The following is a 20724-nucleotide window of genomic DNA, read 5'->3' as shown; positions in this document are numbered from 1 at the left end:
AAATATTGAGAACATTGGGAATTAAGTTGAAGTCAGAAGTTTACATACACCTTAGCCAAATACATTTAAACTCAGTTTTTCAATTCCTGACATTTAATCCTAGTAAGAATTCCCTGTCTTGGGTCAGTTAGGATCACCAATATATTTTAAGAATGTGAAATGTCAGAATAATAGTAGAGAGAATGGTTTCTTTCAGCTTTTATTTCTTTCATCACTTTCCCAGTAGACCAGAAGTTTACATACACTCAATTAGTATTTGGTAGCATTGCCTTTAAATTGTTTAACTTGGGTCAAATGTTTCAGGTAGCCTTCCACAAGCTCCCCACAATAAGTTGGGTGAATTTTGGCCCATTCCTCCTGACAGAGCTGGTGTAACTGAGTCAGGTTTGTAGGCCTCCTTGCTCGCACATGCTTTTTCAGTTCTCCCCACACATTTTCTATAGGATTGAGGTCAGGGCTTTGTGATAGCCACTCCAATACCTTGACTTTGTTGTCCTTAAGCCATTTTGCAACAACTTTGGAAGTATGCTTGGGGTCATTGTCCATTTGGAAGACCCATTTGCGACCAAGCTTTAACTTACTGACTGATGTCTTGAGATTTTGCTTCAATATATCCACATCATTTTCAGTCCTCATGATGCCATCTATTTTGAGAAGTGCACCAGTCCCTCCTGCAGCAAAGCACCCCCACAACAGCTGCCACCCCTGTGCTTCACGGTTGGGATGGTGTTCTTCGGCTTGCAAGCATCCCCCTTTAACCTCCAAACATAACAATGGTCATTATGGCCAAACAGTTCAATTTTTGTTTCATCAGACCAGAGGACATTTCTCCAAAAAGTATGATCTTTGTCCCCATGTGCAGTTACAAACTGTAGTCTGGCTTTTTTATGGTGGTTTTGGAGCAGTGCTTCTTCCTTGCTGAGCGGCCTTTCAGGTTATGTCGATATATTACTTGTTTTACTGTGGAAATAGGTACTTTTGTACCCGTTTCCTCCAGCATCTTCACAAGGTCCTTTTGCTGTTGTTCTGGGATTGATTTGCACTAAAGTACGTTAATCTCTAGGAGACAGAAAGCATCTCCTTCCTGAGCGGTATGACAGCTGCATGGTCCCATGGTGTTCATACTTGCGTACTATTGTTTGTACAGATGAACGTGGTACCTTCAGGCGTTTGGAAATTGCTCCCAAGGATGAGGTCTTAGCAGATTTCTTTGAAGGTAGGCCTTGAAATAGATCCACTGGTACACCTCCAATTGATGAAAATGATGTCAATTAGCCTATCAGAAGCTTCTAAAGCCATGAAATAATTTTCGGGAATTTTCCAAGCTGTTTAAAGGCACAGTCAACTTAGTGTATGTAAACTTCTGACCCACTGGAATTGTGATACAGTGAAATATAAGTGAAATAATCTGTCTGTAAACAATTGTTGGAAAAATTACTTGTGTCATGCAAAGTAGATGTCCTAACCGAGTTGCCAAAACTAGAGTTTGTTAACAAGAAATTTGTGGAGTGGTTGAAAATACGAGTTTTAATGACTCAACCTAAGTGTATGTAAACTTCCGACTTCAAATGTAGAGCATCAAAATGTTGTCAAAGACATTTCCCCTCGGGGACATTAAAGACCATTCTATTCTAAGATAAAGTGGCAGTAGTGTGTTATCCTACCCAGCAGTAGGGTTAGGGTTCGATAAAGTGGTAGTAGTGTGTTATCCTACCCAGCAGGTGGTGGTTATTGATGGCACAGCAGTAGGGTTAGATAAAGTGGTAGTAGTGTGTTGTCCTACCCAGCAGGTGGTGGTTATTGATGGCACAGCAGTAGGGTTAGATAAAGTGGTAGTAGTGTGTTGTCCTACCCAGCAGGTGGTGGTTATTGATGGCACAGCAGTAGGGTTAGATAAAGTGGTAGTAGTGTGTTATCCTACCCAGCAGGTGGTGGTTATTGATGGCCCAGCAGTAGGGTTAGATAAAGTGGTAGTAGTGTGTTGTCCTACCCAGCAGCTGGTGGTTCTTGATGGCCCAGCAGTAGGCGTAGAAGCAGTCCTCCAGGGCCCTGGGGAAGGGGGCTTCAGGGGCCAGAGAGTAGTCCACAGACAGGATGGGCACACCCAAGTCCTGAGACCAGCTCTTCAGGTACGGCTGTAGAAGAGAGAAAGGGGGTGAAAGGAGTGAGTGTACTGTAGATGGTGCAACCTCCTACCAGGGCAGGCAGAGTGCTGTTTGCAGTTCTGAAGGCTTCTTAGTGCCCCCTAGCTAGCTTTACAGGAGGTGGTGTTGGGAAGGATAGGAGAGAGGTCCTGGTATCAGATGCCCACCTTGCAGGTTCTGTATTGGTGAACTACCAACCCAACACTGCCTAACTCCAGTGGTGGCTTGGTAATTCTGTTATGAAAATACCAGTTATGTGCACTGTGCTCACAAATGCAATATGACAACCTTGCTCTCAATACACATGGGTGGTGTTAACCTGTTGTTGCTATGCAATTTGATGTCATAGTAGCTAAATGATTAGCATTCTTAGACATAAATCTCCTCTGACAATATTAGTCTGCCCTCCTCTAGAGAAGTTTCTCTCCTGTCCTTCGATCGCTCCATTGCCACTCCTCTTCTCTCTAAGTATCAGTGACAGTGTCAGTAGTGACAGCTCTGCCTCTCTAAACAATACACAGAGAGCCTCACCTCAGTGGCCCATGACTGGATGTGACCACATCACACTGCCAGACACCACCTCAACACCATCCCTGGGAATCTGCCCTGCACTTTTAAAGCCACGCTGCCATAATGGATCAGTCTGGCACCGCTGACATGCGTGTCGTTGTGTGCGCGCGTGCGCCTGCGTGCCAATTTGAACGATCGTCATTGTCAGTACATGATGCGTTTTGAAACCCGTCAGCGCCGCTGGCCAGGTCTGCCAATCACAAGGCTTGCCAGCGGACCCCATAGAGAGAGATGAATGCCCTCACAGACTCTATCCATCTCCTCACTGGCCAGGGGGAGGAAGGAAGAACAGAGTGGGTACAGTGAAGGAGGGAGGAGAGAGAAAGGAAAGCAAAGAGCAGAGGTGGATTACAAAAATGACAGAAGAGGTCATTAGGACAAAGGAGAGTAGAGCGCAAAGGGAATAATGATCAGAAAGGAGGAACGCGTAGAGGACAGGGTTAGAGGAGAGAGCCTAAAGCATGGAGATCACACACAGACAGACATCTTCCATTAGGGCCTATGTAATATAAAGCCATAATAACTTCATGCAGAGTTCCAGGCTAATTCAACATGACAGGCTTGTTCCTCCTCAGATCACTTCCTATAGCCTCTGGTTGCCAGGCTATTGGAGATCAAGGGACTGCCAGTCCATTCTGGTTTCATGGTGATGCGTCTCAGTGGTTTAAAGTACCCTGCTGGTTATATAATACAGGGGGGAGAGAGAGGAGATGGAATGAGGAGGGAGGAGAGAGACAGGAGTGGATTTGGGGGAAAGAGGGGCTGGCCTGCACCAATCACTGGATAATATAGAGTGATATAAATATATAAGTCAGTTTGTGTCCATCAACCCTATTGGATGAATTAAACAGTCATTAGCAGGAACGGCTCATTACAGGGAAGCCATGGAGTGAAAACACAATCATTCCGAACATATCCTCAAGACCACCAAGTACCCCTATAACAACGCAATTCTCAAACTATTCATTAGAATGGTTTGATTCCAGTTAACAAAAGTAATAAATAAAAAAAGACATTGAGGTCTGAACATGATAGGCTGTGGAGAGAACCAGGCCACGCCATGGGTTCCCACCATAGAGACACTAGTTAGGTTAAAGGTGAAATGTGACGGTCAATTCCTCCCCAACAAACAAACGAGAACAGAATGTGTTATTACCTCGTGAGACTTGGAGGTCTGAGCCACAAAGCCTCCTCCGTGGTAGTGCACCAGGAGCCAGCGAGAAGGGGGGCTCTGCTTGGTCTTCATTCCCAGAGACAGGGAGATAGGACCCCCCTCAGAACGAGACAGGGACAGCAACGCCTCACTGTCCTACAGAAGAGGGAGGGAGACAGAGACAGCCAGAGAATCACTATCGCAATCAAAGCTAGAACAAAATCTGTTTTCACTTCAATTGCTACAGATGTTGATTTGTCCGTTTGCTTTACAGCTCTCTGTTGAACAATCCCTTCAGTCAGGACTAGCGGCGTGGTTTGTTCTCTGCTCCAGACTGTCCTTCCAGCTCCACCACAAACACACTATTCTCATTCCCATTCATTAACATTAGCAGGGAACAGCAGAGGCTTTCGCTTGTGTTTGCCACATAAAACAACAGCTCTTTGACTGAGCAGGATCAATGAGTGAGTTAAAAGTGTTGGCTGATATCATGTCTGGTATAATGCCAGACTACAGATGCTCAGCTCTGCTGTTCAATACCTCCCCAAATAAATAAAGTGTGTGTGTGTGGATTTAAAGGGATTAAGAGCTGCGGATGAGCAGAGAAGACAAGACACTGTCATTTACTACAGCTGCTCTCAAACAAAGGAAACGCAAAGTAACAGAATCCCTTGATGTTCAAGCATTTCACGCAGGAAGGGGCTTCTCAACAGCTGATGAAAGCAGCAGCTTAAAGCCAATTAACTTGGGAAATACACACTGCACATTTTGATCTACCAGTCAAAGGTTCTGCTTGTCAGATTTGAAAGGTTAACAAAAGTGAACTTTGACCTACAATCAGCTGAGACTGGAATGTAACCAGTATGAGACCAAGGTTGTATTCACTAGGAACCAAAGAACAAAGCGGGACCGACAGTTGAAGTCAGAAGTTTACATACACCTTAGCCAAATACATTTACTCAGTTTTTCACAATTCCTGACATTTAATCCTAGTAAAAATTCCCTGTCTTAGGTCAGTTAGAATCACCACTTTATTTTAAATTTGTGAAATGTCAGAATAATAGTAGAGAGAATAATTTATTTCAGCTTTTATTTATTTCATCACATTCCCAGTGGGTCAGCAGATAACATACTAATTGAGTGTATTTGGTAGCATTGCCTTTAAATTATTTAACTTGGGTCAAACGTTTCGGGTAGCCTTCCACAAGCTTCCCATAATAAGTTGGGTGAATTTTGGCACATTCCTCCTGACAGAGCTGGTGTAACCGAGTCTAGTTTGTAGGCCTCCTTGCTCGCACACTTTTTCAGTTCTGCCCATACATTTTCTGTAGGATTGAGGTCAGAGCTTTGTGATGGCCACTCCAATACCTTGACTGTTGTCGTCCTTAAGCCATTTTGCCACAACTTTGGAAGTATGCTTGGGGTCATTGTCCATTTGGAAGACCCATTTGCGACCAAGCTTTAACTGATGTCTTGAGATGTTGCTTTAATATATCCACATCATTTTCCGTCCTCATGATGCCATCTATTTTGTGAAGTGCACCAATCCCTCCTGCAGCAAAGCACCCCCACAACATGATGCTGCCACCCCCGTGCTTCACAGTTGGGATGGTGTTCTTCAGCTTGCAAGCCTCTCCCTTTTTCCTCTAAACATAACGATGGTCATTATGACCAAACAGTTACATTTTTGTTTGACCAGAGGACATTTCTCCAAAAAAATGATATTTGTCCCCATATCCCATTGCAAACCGTAGTCTGGCTTTTTATGGCGGTTTTGGAGCAGTGGCTTCTTCCTTGCCAATATAGGATGTCAATATAGGACTCGTTTTGCTGTAAATGTAGCCGATGTGAAATGGCTAGCTAGTTAGCGGTGGTGCGCGCTAATAGCGTTTCAATCGGTGACGTCACTTGCTCTGAGACCTTGAAGTAGTGGTTCCCCTTGCTCTGCAAGAGCCGCGGCTTTTGTGGAGCGATGGGTAACGATGCTTCGAGGGTGACTGTTGATGTGTGCAGAGCGTCCCTGGTTCGCGCCCAGGTCAGGGCGAGGGGACGGACGTAAAGTCTATACTGTTGCATAAATATAGATACTTTTGTGCCCGTTTCCTCCAGCAGCTTCACAAGGTCCTTCACAAAATCTGGGATTGATTTGCACTTTTCGCACCAAAGTACGTTCATCTCTAGGAGACAGAACGTGTCTCCTTCCTGAGCGGTATGACGGCTGCGTAGTCCCATGGTGTTTATACCTGCGTACTATTGTTTGTACAGATGAACGTGGTACCTTCAGGCGTTTGTAAATTGCTCCTAAGGATGAACCAGACTTCAGGGTAGGCCTTGAAATACATCCACAGGTACTAAAGCCATGACATAATTTTCTGGAATTTTCCAAGCTGTTTAATTAAAGGCACAGTCAACATAGTGTATGTAAACTTCTGACCCATTGGAATTGTGATACAGTGAATTATAAGTTAAATTATCGGTCTGTTAACAATTGAATCGGATAAAAAAAAGAATAAAAAAAAAAGGTATTTGAGTCACTTCAAACTGCCAATATGAACAGGGCTTTAGTTACCTGTCCCTCCCTCAGCTCGAAGGAGATCAGCCTCATCTGTACGGGGCCAGGGCCGGTGTGGGCCGACGGGGCCTCTATGGTGACAGTGAGGTGGGGATCAGCCACCAGCGGGAGGTCAAAGGGCACAGGGGGCACTGACAGGGCACGGTTCACCTTCACCTGGGTGGATGTCATACTGGCTAGACTCTGAGGGGGAGAGTGGAAGGAAAGTTAGAAGATTACTTTGTTATCCGTCACAGATACACCGCAATGTTTCAGTCTTTCCTTTAGGAGGAGGGACAAGAAAGAGAGGGAAGGCTGAGGGCAAATCAGATAAACATTCATAATATAATTTAATTATTTTGATCTTCCGGTCATTTGTAGGTCAATAAACTTGACCAAAGACAAAGCTGAGAGCATCTCCTCATGGCAGGAAAGAATCCAGTAAAATCTAAACAGTGACAGTATTACAAGCTCTGCAACTACATAACTATGAGAGGAATGAAAGACAGAGTCAAGATAGCCAACAGGACAAACACTGAGCAACACATACAAGGGAAGAGTAATCTACCACTGAGCTGTACATCCCAGGGAAAGGGAAGAGTAATCTACCACTGGGCTGTACATCCCAGCGGAAGGGAAGAGTAATCTACCACTGGGCTGTACATCCCAGCGGAAGGGAAGAGTATTCTACCACTGAGCTGTACATCCCAGCGCAAGGGAAGAGTATTCTACCACTGAGCTGTACATCCCAGCGGAAGGGAAGAGTATTCTACCACTGGGCTGTACATCCAAGCGCAAGGGACGAGTATTCTACCACTGAGCTGTACATCCCAGCGCAAGGGAAGAGTAATCTACCACTGAGCTGTACATCCCAGCGCAAGGGAAGAGTAATCTACCACTGAGCTGTACATCCCAGCGCAAGGGAAGAGTAATCTACCACTGAGCTGTACATCCCAGGGCAAGGGAAGAGTATTCTACCACTGAGCTGTACATCCCAGGGCAAGGGAAGAGTATTCTACCACTGAGCTGTACATCCCAGCGCAAGGGACGAGTATTCTACCACTGAGCTGTACATCCCAGCGCAAGGGAAGAGTAATCTACCACTGAGCTGTACATCCCAGCGCAAGGGAAGAGTATTCTACCACTGAGCTGTACATCCCAGCGCAAGGGAAGAGTAATCTACCACTGAGCTGTACATCCCAGGGCAAGGGAAGAGTATTCTACCACTGAGCTGTACATCCCAGGGCAAGGGAAGAGTATTCTACCACTGAGCTGTACATCCCAGCGCAAGGGAAGAGTATTCTACCACTGAGCTGTACATCCCAGCGCAAGGGAAGAGTATTCTACCACTGAGCTGTACATCCCAGCGCAAGGGAAGAGTATTCTACCACTGAGCTGTACATCCCAGCGCAAGGGAAGAGTATTCTACCACTGAGCTGTACATCCCAGCGCAAGGGAAGAGTATTCTACCACTGAGCTGTACATCCCAGCGGAAGGGAAGAGTATTCTACCACTGGGCTGTACATCCAAGCGCAAGGGACGAGTATTCTACCACTGAGCTGTACATCCCAGCGCAAGGGAAGAGTAATCTACCACTGAGCTGTACATCCCAGCGCAAGGGAAGAGTAATCTACCACTGAGCTGTACATCCCAGCGCAAGGGAAGAGTAATCTACCACTGAGCTGTACATCCCAGGGCAAGGGAAGAGTATTCTACCACTGAGCTGTACATCCCAGGGCAAGGGAAGAGTATTCTACCACTGAGCTGTACATCCCAGCGCAAGGGACGAGTATTCTACCACTGAGCTGTACATCCCAGCGCAAGGGAAGAGTAATCTACCACTGAGCTGTACATCCCAGCGCAAGGGAAGAGTATTCTACCACTGAGCTGTACATCCCAGCGCAAGGGAAGAGTAATCTACCACTGAGCTGTACATCCCAGGGCAAGGGAAGAGTATTCTACCACTGAGCTGTACATCCCAGGGCAAGGGAAGAGTATTCTACCACTGAGCTGTACATCCCAGCGCAAGGGAAGAGTATTCTACCACTGAGCTGTACATCCCAGCGCAAGGGAAGAGTATTCTACCACTGAGCTGTACATCCCAGCGCAAGGGAAGAGTATTCTACCACTGAGCTGTACATCCCAGCGCAAGGGAAGAGTATTCTACCAGCGACCCGTTCCAGGGTCCGTCCAGAGTGGTCAGTGACTCACAGATAGAACCTCGGTCTCTGTGATGTTCCAGAAGGCCTTCCAGAAGTGGACGTCCAGGTTCTGAGTGATGCGTTCAAACTCCGCCCCCCTTAACTCCGGGTCGATGGCGTACTTCCCTGAGGTAAAGAAGGAGCTGGCTGCTACACCTGGAGACAGAGGGAAGGGGGAGAGAAGATAGTGGATATATGGTTGTAGGAGGCAGGCAAGAAAGAGAGGGTGATAGACAGTTGCAGGTAAAAAGAGAGGGGGACAAGGTAGTGGAAGTGGCAGAGGGAAAAATGTATAGGTATGGATAAAGATGAATGACAGAAAAGGGACAGGGAAAAGAGGGAGAGAGTGGAGGAGAGGGAGTGAGTGGATGCTAACACATCAAATCAACTCACAGACAGAAACACAGGGATGGGGAGGCAGAGAGAGCGATGGCCATGAGTGGAGGCAGTAGATGCTACTGTTAAACAGAACTTTCAATCCCTGTAGCTACAGGAGTGTCTGGATGAGACGGAGCAGTGGTCACCTGTTGTCCAGGAGAGCTGAATTGTATGGCTATTTGTTCCACCAGAGCACTAAAACAAGAGGATTCCCCTAATCTAATTAAACACTAAGACTTGGTCACATTATGCCTGTGGTCACCTACTAACCATGTCAAAGCCTGGCTCTATCTCCCAGACTGAGACTACGGCAGTGGTCAGGGGGACAGACACTCACCATATGGTGCAATACCTCCTTCCTCCACTGGGAAGCAGCAAAAAGCAAAAGACAGTGTTAGATCATATTGTGTGTGTGCCATCACATCCTTCATAAACAGGTGTAGACTAACAGTGAAATGCTTACTTGTGTATGTGTGCTGTACGGAGAAGGTGCTTTCTGTACTCATAAGTGTCCATATATCAATGACCTATGAAATGTTGGAATCCTTCTAGACTGTAATGTGATTTGGTGATTAAAATAAACTATTTCAAATGTGTGTGTGGGTTAATTTAAGTAAGTCTCCCTTTAAATTACCCTTTAATGATGTATTGTATCTAGCATTGATATTCTCCCTCACAATCCCTTCACGTCGACTGAGTTGCCATGTCAGTAGAATGGTTTAGGATGTAAATGAGAATGAATTAGTGATTGAGTGGCTTTTGTTTCCATCAATAGGGAGGTTTGCTGGAGCCACTGACCAATGCCTGACTGGTGGCGCCTGTAGTTCTCTCCGAAAGCCACCAGGCCGATGGCTATGGTCTGCAGACAGGGACGGATGGCTGGAGTGAACTGGAAGAGGAGAGACATGAAACCAATCACAACAAAATACTTTTCCCTGAGGCTAACAAAAGGGCCTCAAGATCATCCCAAAAGTATTCTGCCCTCCCAGTCTCCTCTCCTCCCCCCCACCTGGAATCCGAGGCAGCGTCCGTAGAAGCAGCCCTTGTGCATGGAGGAGTACTCCCGGATGAAGCTCTGGCTGAGGCCGCTCTCCTCGTGGAAGAAGAGGTTCCCGTGGCTGTTGTCGTGCAGCAGTCGCTGGGCCAGGTAGAGCAGGGCTCTCAGCTGACATAGGGCCGAGCAGTAGGCCTCCATCTCCCCTGCGTTGTGGGCCGTCCGAAAGAAGATGCTGCGTCGGTTGGTGGAGATGTAGCGCCCCTTGTGGATGATGTGGAGAATGCAGCAGCGCACCACCTAAGAGCGGGGTGGGAGGAGGAAAAGTGCTGTGTGTGAGTGATAGAAATGACATTCAAAAAAGAGAATGTCTGAGAGAAAATAACGACAGGTAAAGAAAAGGAGTGTGAGAGACAGACCATGAAAAAGATGGAGACAGAAATTCAGAGACATTTAATAAGAGGTAAGCAGCTGGCAGAGGTCATGATTTCTCATCCATACAAGAGGGAGCCTGAATAGGTTCTATTATGACACTCACTCAATTGGTAGGAAGAAAAAAAAGGCATACGATGCTGGTGTTGAATTTTTCCCACACATACACACTCCCTCTTGGGGTGGCAGGTAGCCTAGTGGTTAGAGCGTTGGACTAGTAGTCGGAAGGTTGCTAGATCGAATCCCCGAGCTGACAAGGTAAAAATCTGTTGCTCTGCCCCTGAACAAAGCATTTAACCCACTGTTCCTCGGCCGTTATTGAAAATAAGAATGTTCTTAACCGACTTGCCTAGTAAAATAAAGGTAAACATTCTTTTTTAAACTAGGGAGTTGTCACACAGACACAAACCCTGCCATCCTACCTTGACTAGAGAGCGGTATCCATTGGCTGGTATGTGTGGGTCAAAGTCAAAGTGGTGGTAGACAGCAGCAAAGCCGGAGATGACAGGTTCCAGGCTGCGGGCGTGCTCCTGGATCAGGGTCATGGTGTCCACCAGTCGCTGTGCCGCGCCCCCCTGGGACCCCTTAGCACCCTCAGAGAAGAATGTAGCATTCTCCTCACACACACTGTACAGGGCAGTAAACACCGCCTTAGTGTCCATCACTGGGGGGGAAGAGAGGGAAGCCTGAAACAGTCAGCATGCAACAACAAAGACTGATCATGCCTAATTCCAAAAAAAGATATCTATGGCCATACTTAATACTCACTTCAATCAAATGGCTAACCCACTATAGCAGCACACAACAGTTGATTTGGAGTAAGAGTCTATCCCATGACATACCAGACAACATACACATGGCCACATTCAGAAAAACAGACCTTGTTTGTATAATTACCTAGCGACGCAATACTGCTGCTAGTAGGGTGGCACATTTTGGCGAATATTCAGAAGTGAAAACTTTCCGTAGGATTTTAAAAATGGGAATTAATGTGAATATATGCAAATGAATACCATTTAAAAAGTAGATTTATTTTGCATTGGATATACACTGCTCAAAAAAATAAAGGGAACACTTAAACAACACAATGTAACTCAAGTCAATCACACTTCTGTGAAATCAAACTGTCCACTTAGGAAGCAACACTGATTGACAATACATTTCGCATGCTGTTGTGCAAATGGAATAGACAACAGGTGGAAATTATAGGCAATTAGCAAGACACCCCCAATAAAGGAGTGGTTCTGCAGGTGGTGACCACAGACCACTTCTCAGTTCCTATGCTTCCTGGCTGATGTTTTGGTCACTTTTGAATGCTTTCACTCTAGTGGTAGCATGAGACGGAGTCTACAACCCACACAAGTGGCTCAGGTAGTGCAGCTCATCCAAGATGGCACATCAATGCAAGCTGTGGCAAGGTTTGCTATGTCTGTCAGCGTAGTGTGCAGAGCATGGAGGCGCTACCAGGAGACAGGCCAGTACATCAGGAGACGTGGAGGCCGTAGGAGGGAGTCTGGAGACGCCGTGGAGAATGTTCTGCTGCCTGCAACATCCTCCAGCATGACCGGTTTGGCGGTGGGTCAGTCATGGTGTGGGGTGGCATTTCTTTGGGGGGCCGCACAGCCCTCCATGTGCTCGCCAGAGGTAGCCCGACTGCCATTTGGTACCGAGATGAGATCCTCAGACCCCTTGTGAGACCATATGCTGGTGCGGTTGGCACTGGGTTCCTCCTAATGCAAGACAATGCTAGACCTCATGTGGCTGGAGTGTGTCAGCAGTTCCTGCAAGAGGAAGGCATTGATGCTATGGACTGGCCCGCCCGTTCCCCAGACCTGAATCCAACTGAGCACCAGGACATCATGTCTTGCTCCATCCACCAACGCCACATTGCACCACAGACTGTCCAGGAGTTGGCGGATGCTTTAGTCCAGGTCTGGAAGGAGATCCCTCAGGAGACCATCCGCCACCTCATCAGGAGCATGCCCAGGCGTTGTAGGGAGGTCATACAGGCAGGTGGAGGCCACACACACTACTGAGCCTCATTTTAACTTGTTTTAAGGACATTACATCAAAGTTGGATCAGCCTGTAGTGTGGTTTTCCACTTTAATTTTGAGTGTGACTCCAAATCCAGACCTCCATGGGTTGATAAATTTAATTTCCATTGATAATTTGTGTGATTTTGTTGTCAGCACATTCAACTATGTAAAGAAAAAAGTATTTAATAAGAATATTTCATTCATTCAGATCTAGGATATGTTATTTTAGTGTTCCCTTCATTTTTTTGAGCAGTGTATTTACCTTATCATAAGTAGACAATTGCAAATGATTAAATCGTTCCAAGAACAACAAAAAAGTATTTTGTTACGAATTGAACTTTAAATGATTTGACTCTTCACATGGGATGATTTCACTGAACAACAAAATAAAGGGAATATTGAATGATCACCAATGATTCATTGCATCTCCCAAAAATCTGTGAAATTATAGTCTAGAAACTAAAGCTTTGGTTGTCTTCCTCTCAGGCTTCCATGTCTTCTCCCTGGACCTCCTCAATGTCCTTCTCTTGAACCTCAGACTGAGGCCTCATCTTCACTGTCACTTTCCAACCTTGAGGATGGCTCGTTGTCAGGCTCAAAAAGCCTCAAATTTGAGCCGAGGGTCACACATTTTTCGGCCATTGTATTGGTCGACCTGTTGTGTGCTTTGGTGTGTATGTTCCCAAACAAAGACCAGTTGAGCTCTGAGGCGGCTGATGGTGGGATTTGGAGGAAGATGGAGGCAACAGGGGAAAGAGCCTCAGATGTACAAAGTCCCTTCCACCAGGTGGCTGATGAAATATGTTGGCACGACTGCCATATTGCATCTCTATCCCAAAGCCTTTGGTTGGAAGTGTACTTCACCAGACTGCCAAGAACCTTGCCCTAATCCAGACTAGGTGGCGAGACACAATAGTGATGACACCATAGGCCTTGTTGATCTCTGCGCCAGACAGGATGCTTTTGCCAGCATTACTTGGGGTCCAACAAGTACGCTGCAGCGTCAGGCAGAAGCCTTCACGCTTTTTGATGCATTTCAGAACTGCAGTTTCCTCTGCTTGGAGCAACAGTGAAGTGGGAAGGGCAGTACGGATTTCTTCTCTTACAGCTGCAAGCAGAGTCTGAACATCAGACAGGGAGACAATGCCAGCCACAATCCGTGCTACTGCTATGGGTTTCAGGCTGCTTACCACTCTCTCCCAAAATACATCCAGGAGGATCCTCTTGATGGGGCTGTCCATAATGGCATACTGATATGGCCATTTGTTGGAGAGACTCCCTCCCCTCCAGGAGACTGTCAAACATGATGACACCACCCCACCCCTTGACCCTTCACACACCTAACCATTTCCTTGTCTCTCGTAGTGTATCCATTGTTTTCAGTGCAATGACGTCCTTGAGGAGCAGATTCAATGCAGGAGCAGCACAGCCAATGGGTGTGATGTGAGGGTAGGACTCCTCCACTTTAGTCCAAGCAGCCTTAATGTTTGCAGCATTGTCGGTCACCAGTGCAAATACCTTCTGTGGTCCAAGGTCCTGGATGACTGCCTTCAGCTCATCTGCAATGTAGAGACCGGTGTGTCTGTCGTTCCTTGTATCTGTGCTCTTGTAGAATACTGGTTGAGGGGTGGAGATGTAGTTAATTATTCCTTGCCCACAAACATTCGACCACCCATCAGAGATAACAATGCAGTCTGCTTTCTCTGTGATTTGCTTGACCTTCCCTTGAACTCTGCTGAACTCTGCATCCAGCAAATGAGTAGATAAAGCATGTCTAAAGGGTGTATCCTGGGCAGAGAACATACATACATCTCTTCCAATACACATTTCCTGTGAGCAGCAGAGGTGAACCAGTTGCATACACATCTCGAGCAAGACATACATCAGCATTGCTCGGACTACGTTTCTCCATTGAGTCAAAAAAAAAAAAAACTTCTGATTCCAGGAGGACCATGAGCTGTTGCTTTTGATAAGATCTCTGATTCATCATTTTCATCTCAAATAGAAGTAGAGGGAATTCTGTCAGAGGTAGCTTGTTGTGAGCTCTGAGGGAAATTTATGCACTTGTCCAGATGATTCTGCATCTTTGTTGCATTTATCACATGTGATTTGGCACAGTATTTGCAAATGTACACAGGTTTTCCTTCTACATTAGCTGCAGTGAAATGTCTCCACACATAATTTCTGTTAAGACTAGCCTTAGTGTTCTTGGGTGACAGGCACTATGGTGGTCTGCTTAAAACATTCTGGTATTACAGACTCGGACAGGGAGAGGTTGAAAATGTCAGTGAAGACACTCGCCAGTTGGTCAGCGCATGCTCGCAGTACATGTCCTGGTAATCCATCTGGCCCTGCGGCCTTGTGAATCTTGACCTGTTTGAAGGTCTTAATCACATCGGTTGCCGAAAGCGTGATCACAGTCTTCCGGAACAGCTGGTGCTCTCATGCATTTTTCATTTCTATTTGCCTCAAAGTGAGCATAGACATAGTTTAGCTCGTCTGGTAGGCTTGTGTCACTGGGCAGCTCTCGGCTGTGCTTCCCTTTGTAGTCGGTAATGGTTTGAAAGCCCTGCCACATCCGATGTAGTACGATTCAATCTTTTTCCTGTATTGGGGCTTTGCATGTTTGATGGTTCGTTGGAGGGCATATTGGAATTTCATAAACTTCCAGGTTAGAGTCCCACTCTTTGAAAGCGGCAGTTCTAGCCTTTAACTCAGTGTGAATATTGCCTGTAATCCATGGCTTCTGGTTGGGGTATGTACGTACGGTCACCGTGAGGACGAGATGATCTACGTACTTCTTGATGAAGCTTATTTACATAAATACATAGCACGCCACCCCTTGTCTTACCAGATGCTGTTCTATCCTGCCGGTAGAGGATGTTATAAGCTAACTTTGATGAATTTAAGCAAAATTCCCGCACTTAACTTCCCATGGAAGATTTCTGGAAATTTACCGGAAAGCATGACCCTTTGCTACCCTAGCTGTAACAGATCCACCATCTCATCTGCCACTGTAAAAAGCATAGAGACACTTCGACATTTGCAACATTGAAATTCGATCTTCACTGGGTACTGTAATAACGAACGTATCGGGAGTCGGGACGAGACAGAAAGCTTTTCTCTGCCAGTTGAAATCATGAATCAGCATAATTTTTCTGGATATACAGTTGAAGTCAGAAGTTTACATACACTTAGGTTGGAGTCATTAAAACTATTTTTTCAACCACTCCGCAAATGTCTGGTTAACAAACTATAGTTTTGGCAAGTCGGTTAGGACATCTACTTTGTGCATGACAAGTAATTTTTCAAACAACTTATAATTCACTGTATCACAATTCCAATGGGTTAGAAGTTTACATATACCGAGTTGACTGTACCTTTAAACAGCTTGGAAAATTCCAGAAAATGATGTCATGGCTTTAGAAACTTCTGATAGGTTAATTGACATCATGTGTCAATTGGAGGTGTACCTGTGGATGTATTTCAAGGCCTACCTCCAAACTCTGTGCCTCTTGCTTGACATCCTGGGAAAATCAAAAGAAATCAGCCAAGACCTCAAAAAAATTGTAGACCTCCACAAGTCTGGTTCATCCTTGGGAGCAATTTCCAAATGCCTGAAAGTACCACGTTCATCTGTACAAACAATAGTATGCAAGTATAAACACCATGGGACCACGCAGCCGTCATACCACACAGGAAGGAGACACGTTCTGTCTCCTAGAGATGAACATACTTTGGTGAGAAAAGTGCCAATCAATCCCAGAACAGCAGCAAAGGACCTTGTGAAGCTGCTGGAGGAAACAGGTACAAAAGTATCTATATTTACAGTAAAACTAGTCCTACATTGACATAACCTGAAAGGCCACTCAGCAAGGAAGAAGCCACTGCTCCAAAACCGCCATAAGAAAGCCAGACTATGGTTTGCAACGGGATATGGGGACAAAGATCATATTTTTTTGAGAAATGTCCTCTGGTCTGATGAAACTGTTTGGTCATAATGACCATTGTTATGTTTTGAGCAAAAAGGGGGATGCTTGCAAGCTGAAGAACACCATCCCAACCATGAAGCACAGGGGTGGCAGCATCATGTTGTGGGGGTGCTTTGCTGCAGGAGGGACTGGTGCACTTCACGAAATAGATGGCATCATGAGGACTGAAAATGATGTGGATATATTGAAGCAAAATCTCAAGACATCAGTCAGGAAGTTAAAGCTTGGTCGCAAATGGGTCTTCCAAATGGACAATGACCCCAATCATACTTCCAAAGTTGTAGCAAAATGGCTTAAGGACAACAAAGTCAAGGTATTGGAGTGGCCATCACAAAGCCCTGACCTCAATCCTATAGAACATTTGTGGGCAGAACTGAAAAAGCGTGTGCGAGCAAGGAGGCCTACAAACCTGACTCAGTTACACCAGCTCTGTCAGGAGGAATGGACCCAAATTAAACAATTTAAAGGCAATGTTACCAAATACTAATTGAGTGTCTAAACTTCTGACCCACTGGGAATGTGATGAAATAAATAAAAGCTAAAAGAAACCATTCTTAAAATAAAGTGGTGATCCTAACTGACCCAAGACAGGGAATTTTTACTGGGATTAAATGTCAGGAATTGTGAAAAACTGAGTTTAAATGTATTTGGCTAAGGTGTATGTAAACTTCTGACTGTATACAAAGAAATGTCAATAGAAAAACAGGTCAAATTAAACAAAAATGCAGCTAGTTTGCCGTCTTTCTAACTTCAGTCTGAAGTGTGTAGGTGGCTAGCTAGCAAGGGGGAAGAGCCTCCATAGCAACCATTTTTGGGTAGTGGTGCTTTACATGGCAGTCAGAAAGAGACCATGTCACAGCCATGATAAATGTCCTAACACATGGCCTCATGTATTATTGCTTAAGTATAAAAGTTGATTGACTGAAATGTTGCGCAAGCTGGGAAAACTAAATCAAAGCTTCATTCCTCTAAGACAGTCATGTAACTGGAGCAGAGAGCAAGTGGTGGAACACATCGTGTTGCTGTCTTTTCCCGCTCTGTCCTTCCTCTCTTGTGGTCCCAAAGGGAGGAACACGACTGAAACCATTTCTGAGAGGAGTTCATCAAACAAACAGAGTAACCATGCATTAATAGTGAACTGAACTGCCATCCAAGCAATAAACACCTCACGCCCTGGTACTCCACTAGGAGTCCACTCAGCCTGTACTCTGCCTGTCAGCCAGGCTGCCTGCTGTATGGAGTTCTAGTGAGCCACCTGAGAGCACAGTTTCCACAGCAGAAGCACAGGGAAGAGCACCCCGGGTGACACAGGTACTTACTGTATAGAATGACCGAGATGGAGAGAGACAGGGAGAGAGAGCATGCAGATGGTCAGAGTGAGAGCATGACCACACGAGGGAAATAAAGAGCATGCAATGGAAGGTGATTCATGTTCTCTCAGACAGTCAAGGCCACTGATTCTAAGATCCAACAATGCTTGAATTATGAATGTATATGAAGATAAGAGACAAGGAAAGGAATAAGGAAGGCATTACAGATACAATGCCTCTCAGAGAAATGATGGTGGGCCAGCTACAGACATTTATGGTACTGTACAAGTCAGTCAGAGGGGCCATCACTTTGTTGTGAGGAATCTCAGCCTCCTAACATCCAGGCAGCAAACTTGTCTCACACCAGTGAATCTCCCCATCCTCTAGCCATCACTACATCCTTCTCCAATTGCTTCTCTCCTCAGAAAGCAATGGAATGACACACTAGGCGTGTGAAACTACCACATGCTGGAGGGAGATAGCACAAAACTTCACAGTATTGAAGAAAAATTGATTATCAGGCTTATTCATTGCCAATGACTTATCCTGCTCCAAAGCATGAAGAAAATCATGTGTAATTACCTGCTATTCTTCAGTTGACTGCTATATTGAGAACACCCTATCCACCTTATGCTTTGCCCTACATTACCCAACCACCCTGTCCAATTCCCCAAATTCTCAGCCTCCTTCGTCACCAAGCATCCCAGAACGCAGCACTCCCTTTGGGACCAAACTCCTTCTCTTCCCCTAGCTCTTTGTATGCTCTCATTTTCTCCCTCCCTCCCTTCTCTGTGTCACAAACCAAGCATCTATAGTTAACCAGAAACAGAGGGAGGGTGTGTGTGCACATTGCCACCAACTCTGTCCAGCAGAAATGTGTCCAAAAGAGTTTGTCTGCAATGCTGGGCCCAGGGGCAACCAGTACCAGTGACTGGACATGACACACAAGTATAGCAACACTGAACAAGACACTGGCTTAGCAAGAGCTTAGTACAACTAGATACTTACACATTACAAATTCATTAGGTTTTGTGATTAAGTAAATCAGAAACCTAAACGGAACCGAAAAGCAGCATGAAATTCTATTAAAACGAGTTATCTAAATTAGAAAGCAAACTGCATTTGAAAGAGTTAGGCCTTGTTTTATTTTAGAAGTTCTATGCATGTAATTTCCTATTAGTTAAAGTTACTGGGAATATAGTCTACTGGGCATTACCATGACTTGCACAATTCCACACTGAAAGGAAGAATACAGAGGGTGAGATGTAAGAGGCTTTAACAAATAGGGGGGCGCAGAATTGGCCCAGCGTGGTCCAGGTTAGGTGAGGGTTTGGCCGGGGTAGGCAGTCATTGTAAAATACGAATTTGTTCGTAACTGACTTGCCTGGTTAAATAAAGGTTAAATAATATAAAAACAAACAAGGAGGAATGGCACAGGGAGAGGGAGAAAGTGATATGGGCATTCACAAGGAGAAGAAGAATAGTGATTGAGTGAATGTGTCAAAAAGACGAGCGGAAGACCATTTCCTTCAGATCAACCTTCTTGGAGACCACACACACACACACACACACACACACACACACACACAAACACTTACTTATGAACATACTAAAACGCAGGATGACCAAACATGTACTCACGGACCACACACACGTTTTCCTTCACCACTGGTGGTGTGCAGCTCAGTGTTTCCGCTGCAGTCATTTAGTGGTGGCACGCCACAGCAAAATCATTGCCACAAAGCCTCATTTTTAAAAAACATTTTAATAAAAGTATGCCGAAGCGCACTGAAGATATGCTAGAACAGTCCTCATTTACTATTCCTCTGCTAACTAAATGAGTAATGAATAGAAAAACCACACAACCCCATAGTATAACAGAAATTATATATTTACCTAGTTTGCTTGTTGTTGTGCGTTCTATGCAAGAAACACTATAAATACAAAAGTGGACACCCTTTCAAATGAGTAGATTCAGCAATTTGAGCCACACTTGTTGCTGACAGGTGTACAAAGATCAAGCACACAGCCATGCAATCTCCATAGACAAACACTGGCAGTAGAATGGCCTTACTGAAGAGCTCAGTGACTTTCAAAGTGGCACCATCATAGGATGCCACTATCCAACAAGTAATTTGATACAATTTCTGCCCTGCTAGAGCTGCCCCGGTCAACAGTAAGTGAAAAAAATAGTGACATGAAGTGTCTTCTGTGAGAAGTACAGGCACGGGGTGTATCACATTACACAGAGTACACCGAACATTAGGAACGCCTTCCTAATGCTGAGTTGGCTGGATGTTCTTTGGGTGGTGGACCATTCTTGATACACTGTTGAGCGTGAAAAACCCAGCAGTGTTGATGATCTTGACATAAACGCCTGGCACCTACTACCATACCCTGTTCAAAGGCACTTAAATATTTTGTCTTGCCCATTAACCTTCTGAATGTCAAACATACACAATCCATGCATCAATTGTCTCAAGGCTTAAAAATCATCCTTTAACCGGTCTCTTCCCCTTCATCTACACTGACTGGAGTGGATTTAACAAGTGACCATAGCTTTCACCTGGATTCAGCTGGTTAGTCTATCGTGGAAAGAGCAGGTGTTCTTAATGTTTTGTATACTCAGAGTATATTCCGTGTTTATGCTAGTTTTTTGGTACAAAATTCATCAATACACGCTAAATAGTAAATATATTACATTTGGGATCTAGCTAATGATTTGCCCATGGTAAATGCAGATAGGTAAACCCATGCTTCAGCCTATTTATTTATAGCCAGTATTATTTATAGCCAGTATTCTGCATCAATTGGAATACAGGTGATCATTCTTTTTGCTAACAGCATACCTGATAATATTGTCCAACCTATATGCAAGGCCCAATGTGTCATTTTATTTTAATTCATTTTGGTATAGAACGTCCTTTTAAAAAAGTCAGCAGAACAGCTTCTCATAGATGTA

The 20724-nt window shown here is 45.1% G+C and overlaps 1 protein-coding gene across 5 annotated transcripts in view; it reads right to left on the bottom strand.

Annotated features, from left to right (window-relative positions):
• LOC139389858 (hormone-sensitive lipase-like) overlaps positions 1–20724 on the bottom strand; it is a 45757-nt gene that overhangs the window by 10460 nt on the left and 14573 nt on the right. For 4 of the 5 annotated variants that reach the window (XM_071136849.1, XM_071136884.1, XM_071136857.1 and 1 more), the window contains 7 exons: positions 10846–11087; positions 10007–10291; positions 9796–9886; positions 8630–8775; positions 6437–6622; positions 3871–4023; positions 1991–2135 (listed from right to left, as the gene is read on the bottom strand). In XM_071136849.1, the coding sequence (XP_070992950.1) occupies positions 1991–2135; positions 3871–4023; positions 6437–6622; positions 8630–8775; positions 9796–9886; positions 10007–10291; positions 10846–11087 (1248 nt within the window). Of the gene's footprint in view, positions 1–1990; positions 2136–3870; positions 4024–6436; positions 6623–8629; positions 8776–9795; positions 9887–10006; positions 10292–10845; positions 11110–20724 lie in introns of all 5 variants that reach the window. The other variant, XM_071136875.1, reaches the window with a different exon arrangement.

This window comes from Oncorhynchus clarkii, chromosome 3, assembly GCF_045791955.1.
Source record: "Oncorhynchus clarkii lewisi isolate Uvic-CL-2024 chromosome 3, UVic_Ocla_1.0, whole genome shotgun sequence".
NCBI lineage: Eukaryota > Metazoa > Chordata > Actinopteri > Salmoniformes > Salmonidae > Oncorhynchus > Oncorhynchus clarkii.
Note: the sequence above shows the minus strand (reverse complement) of the source record. Positions and strands in the feature narration are given on the sequence as shown.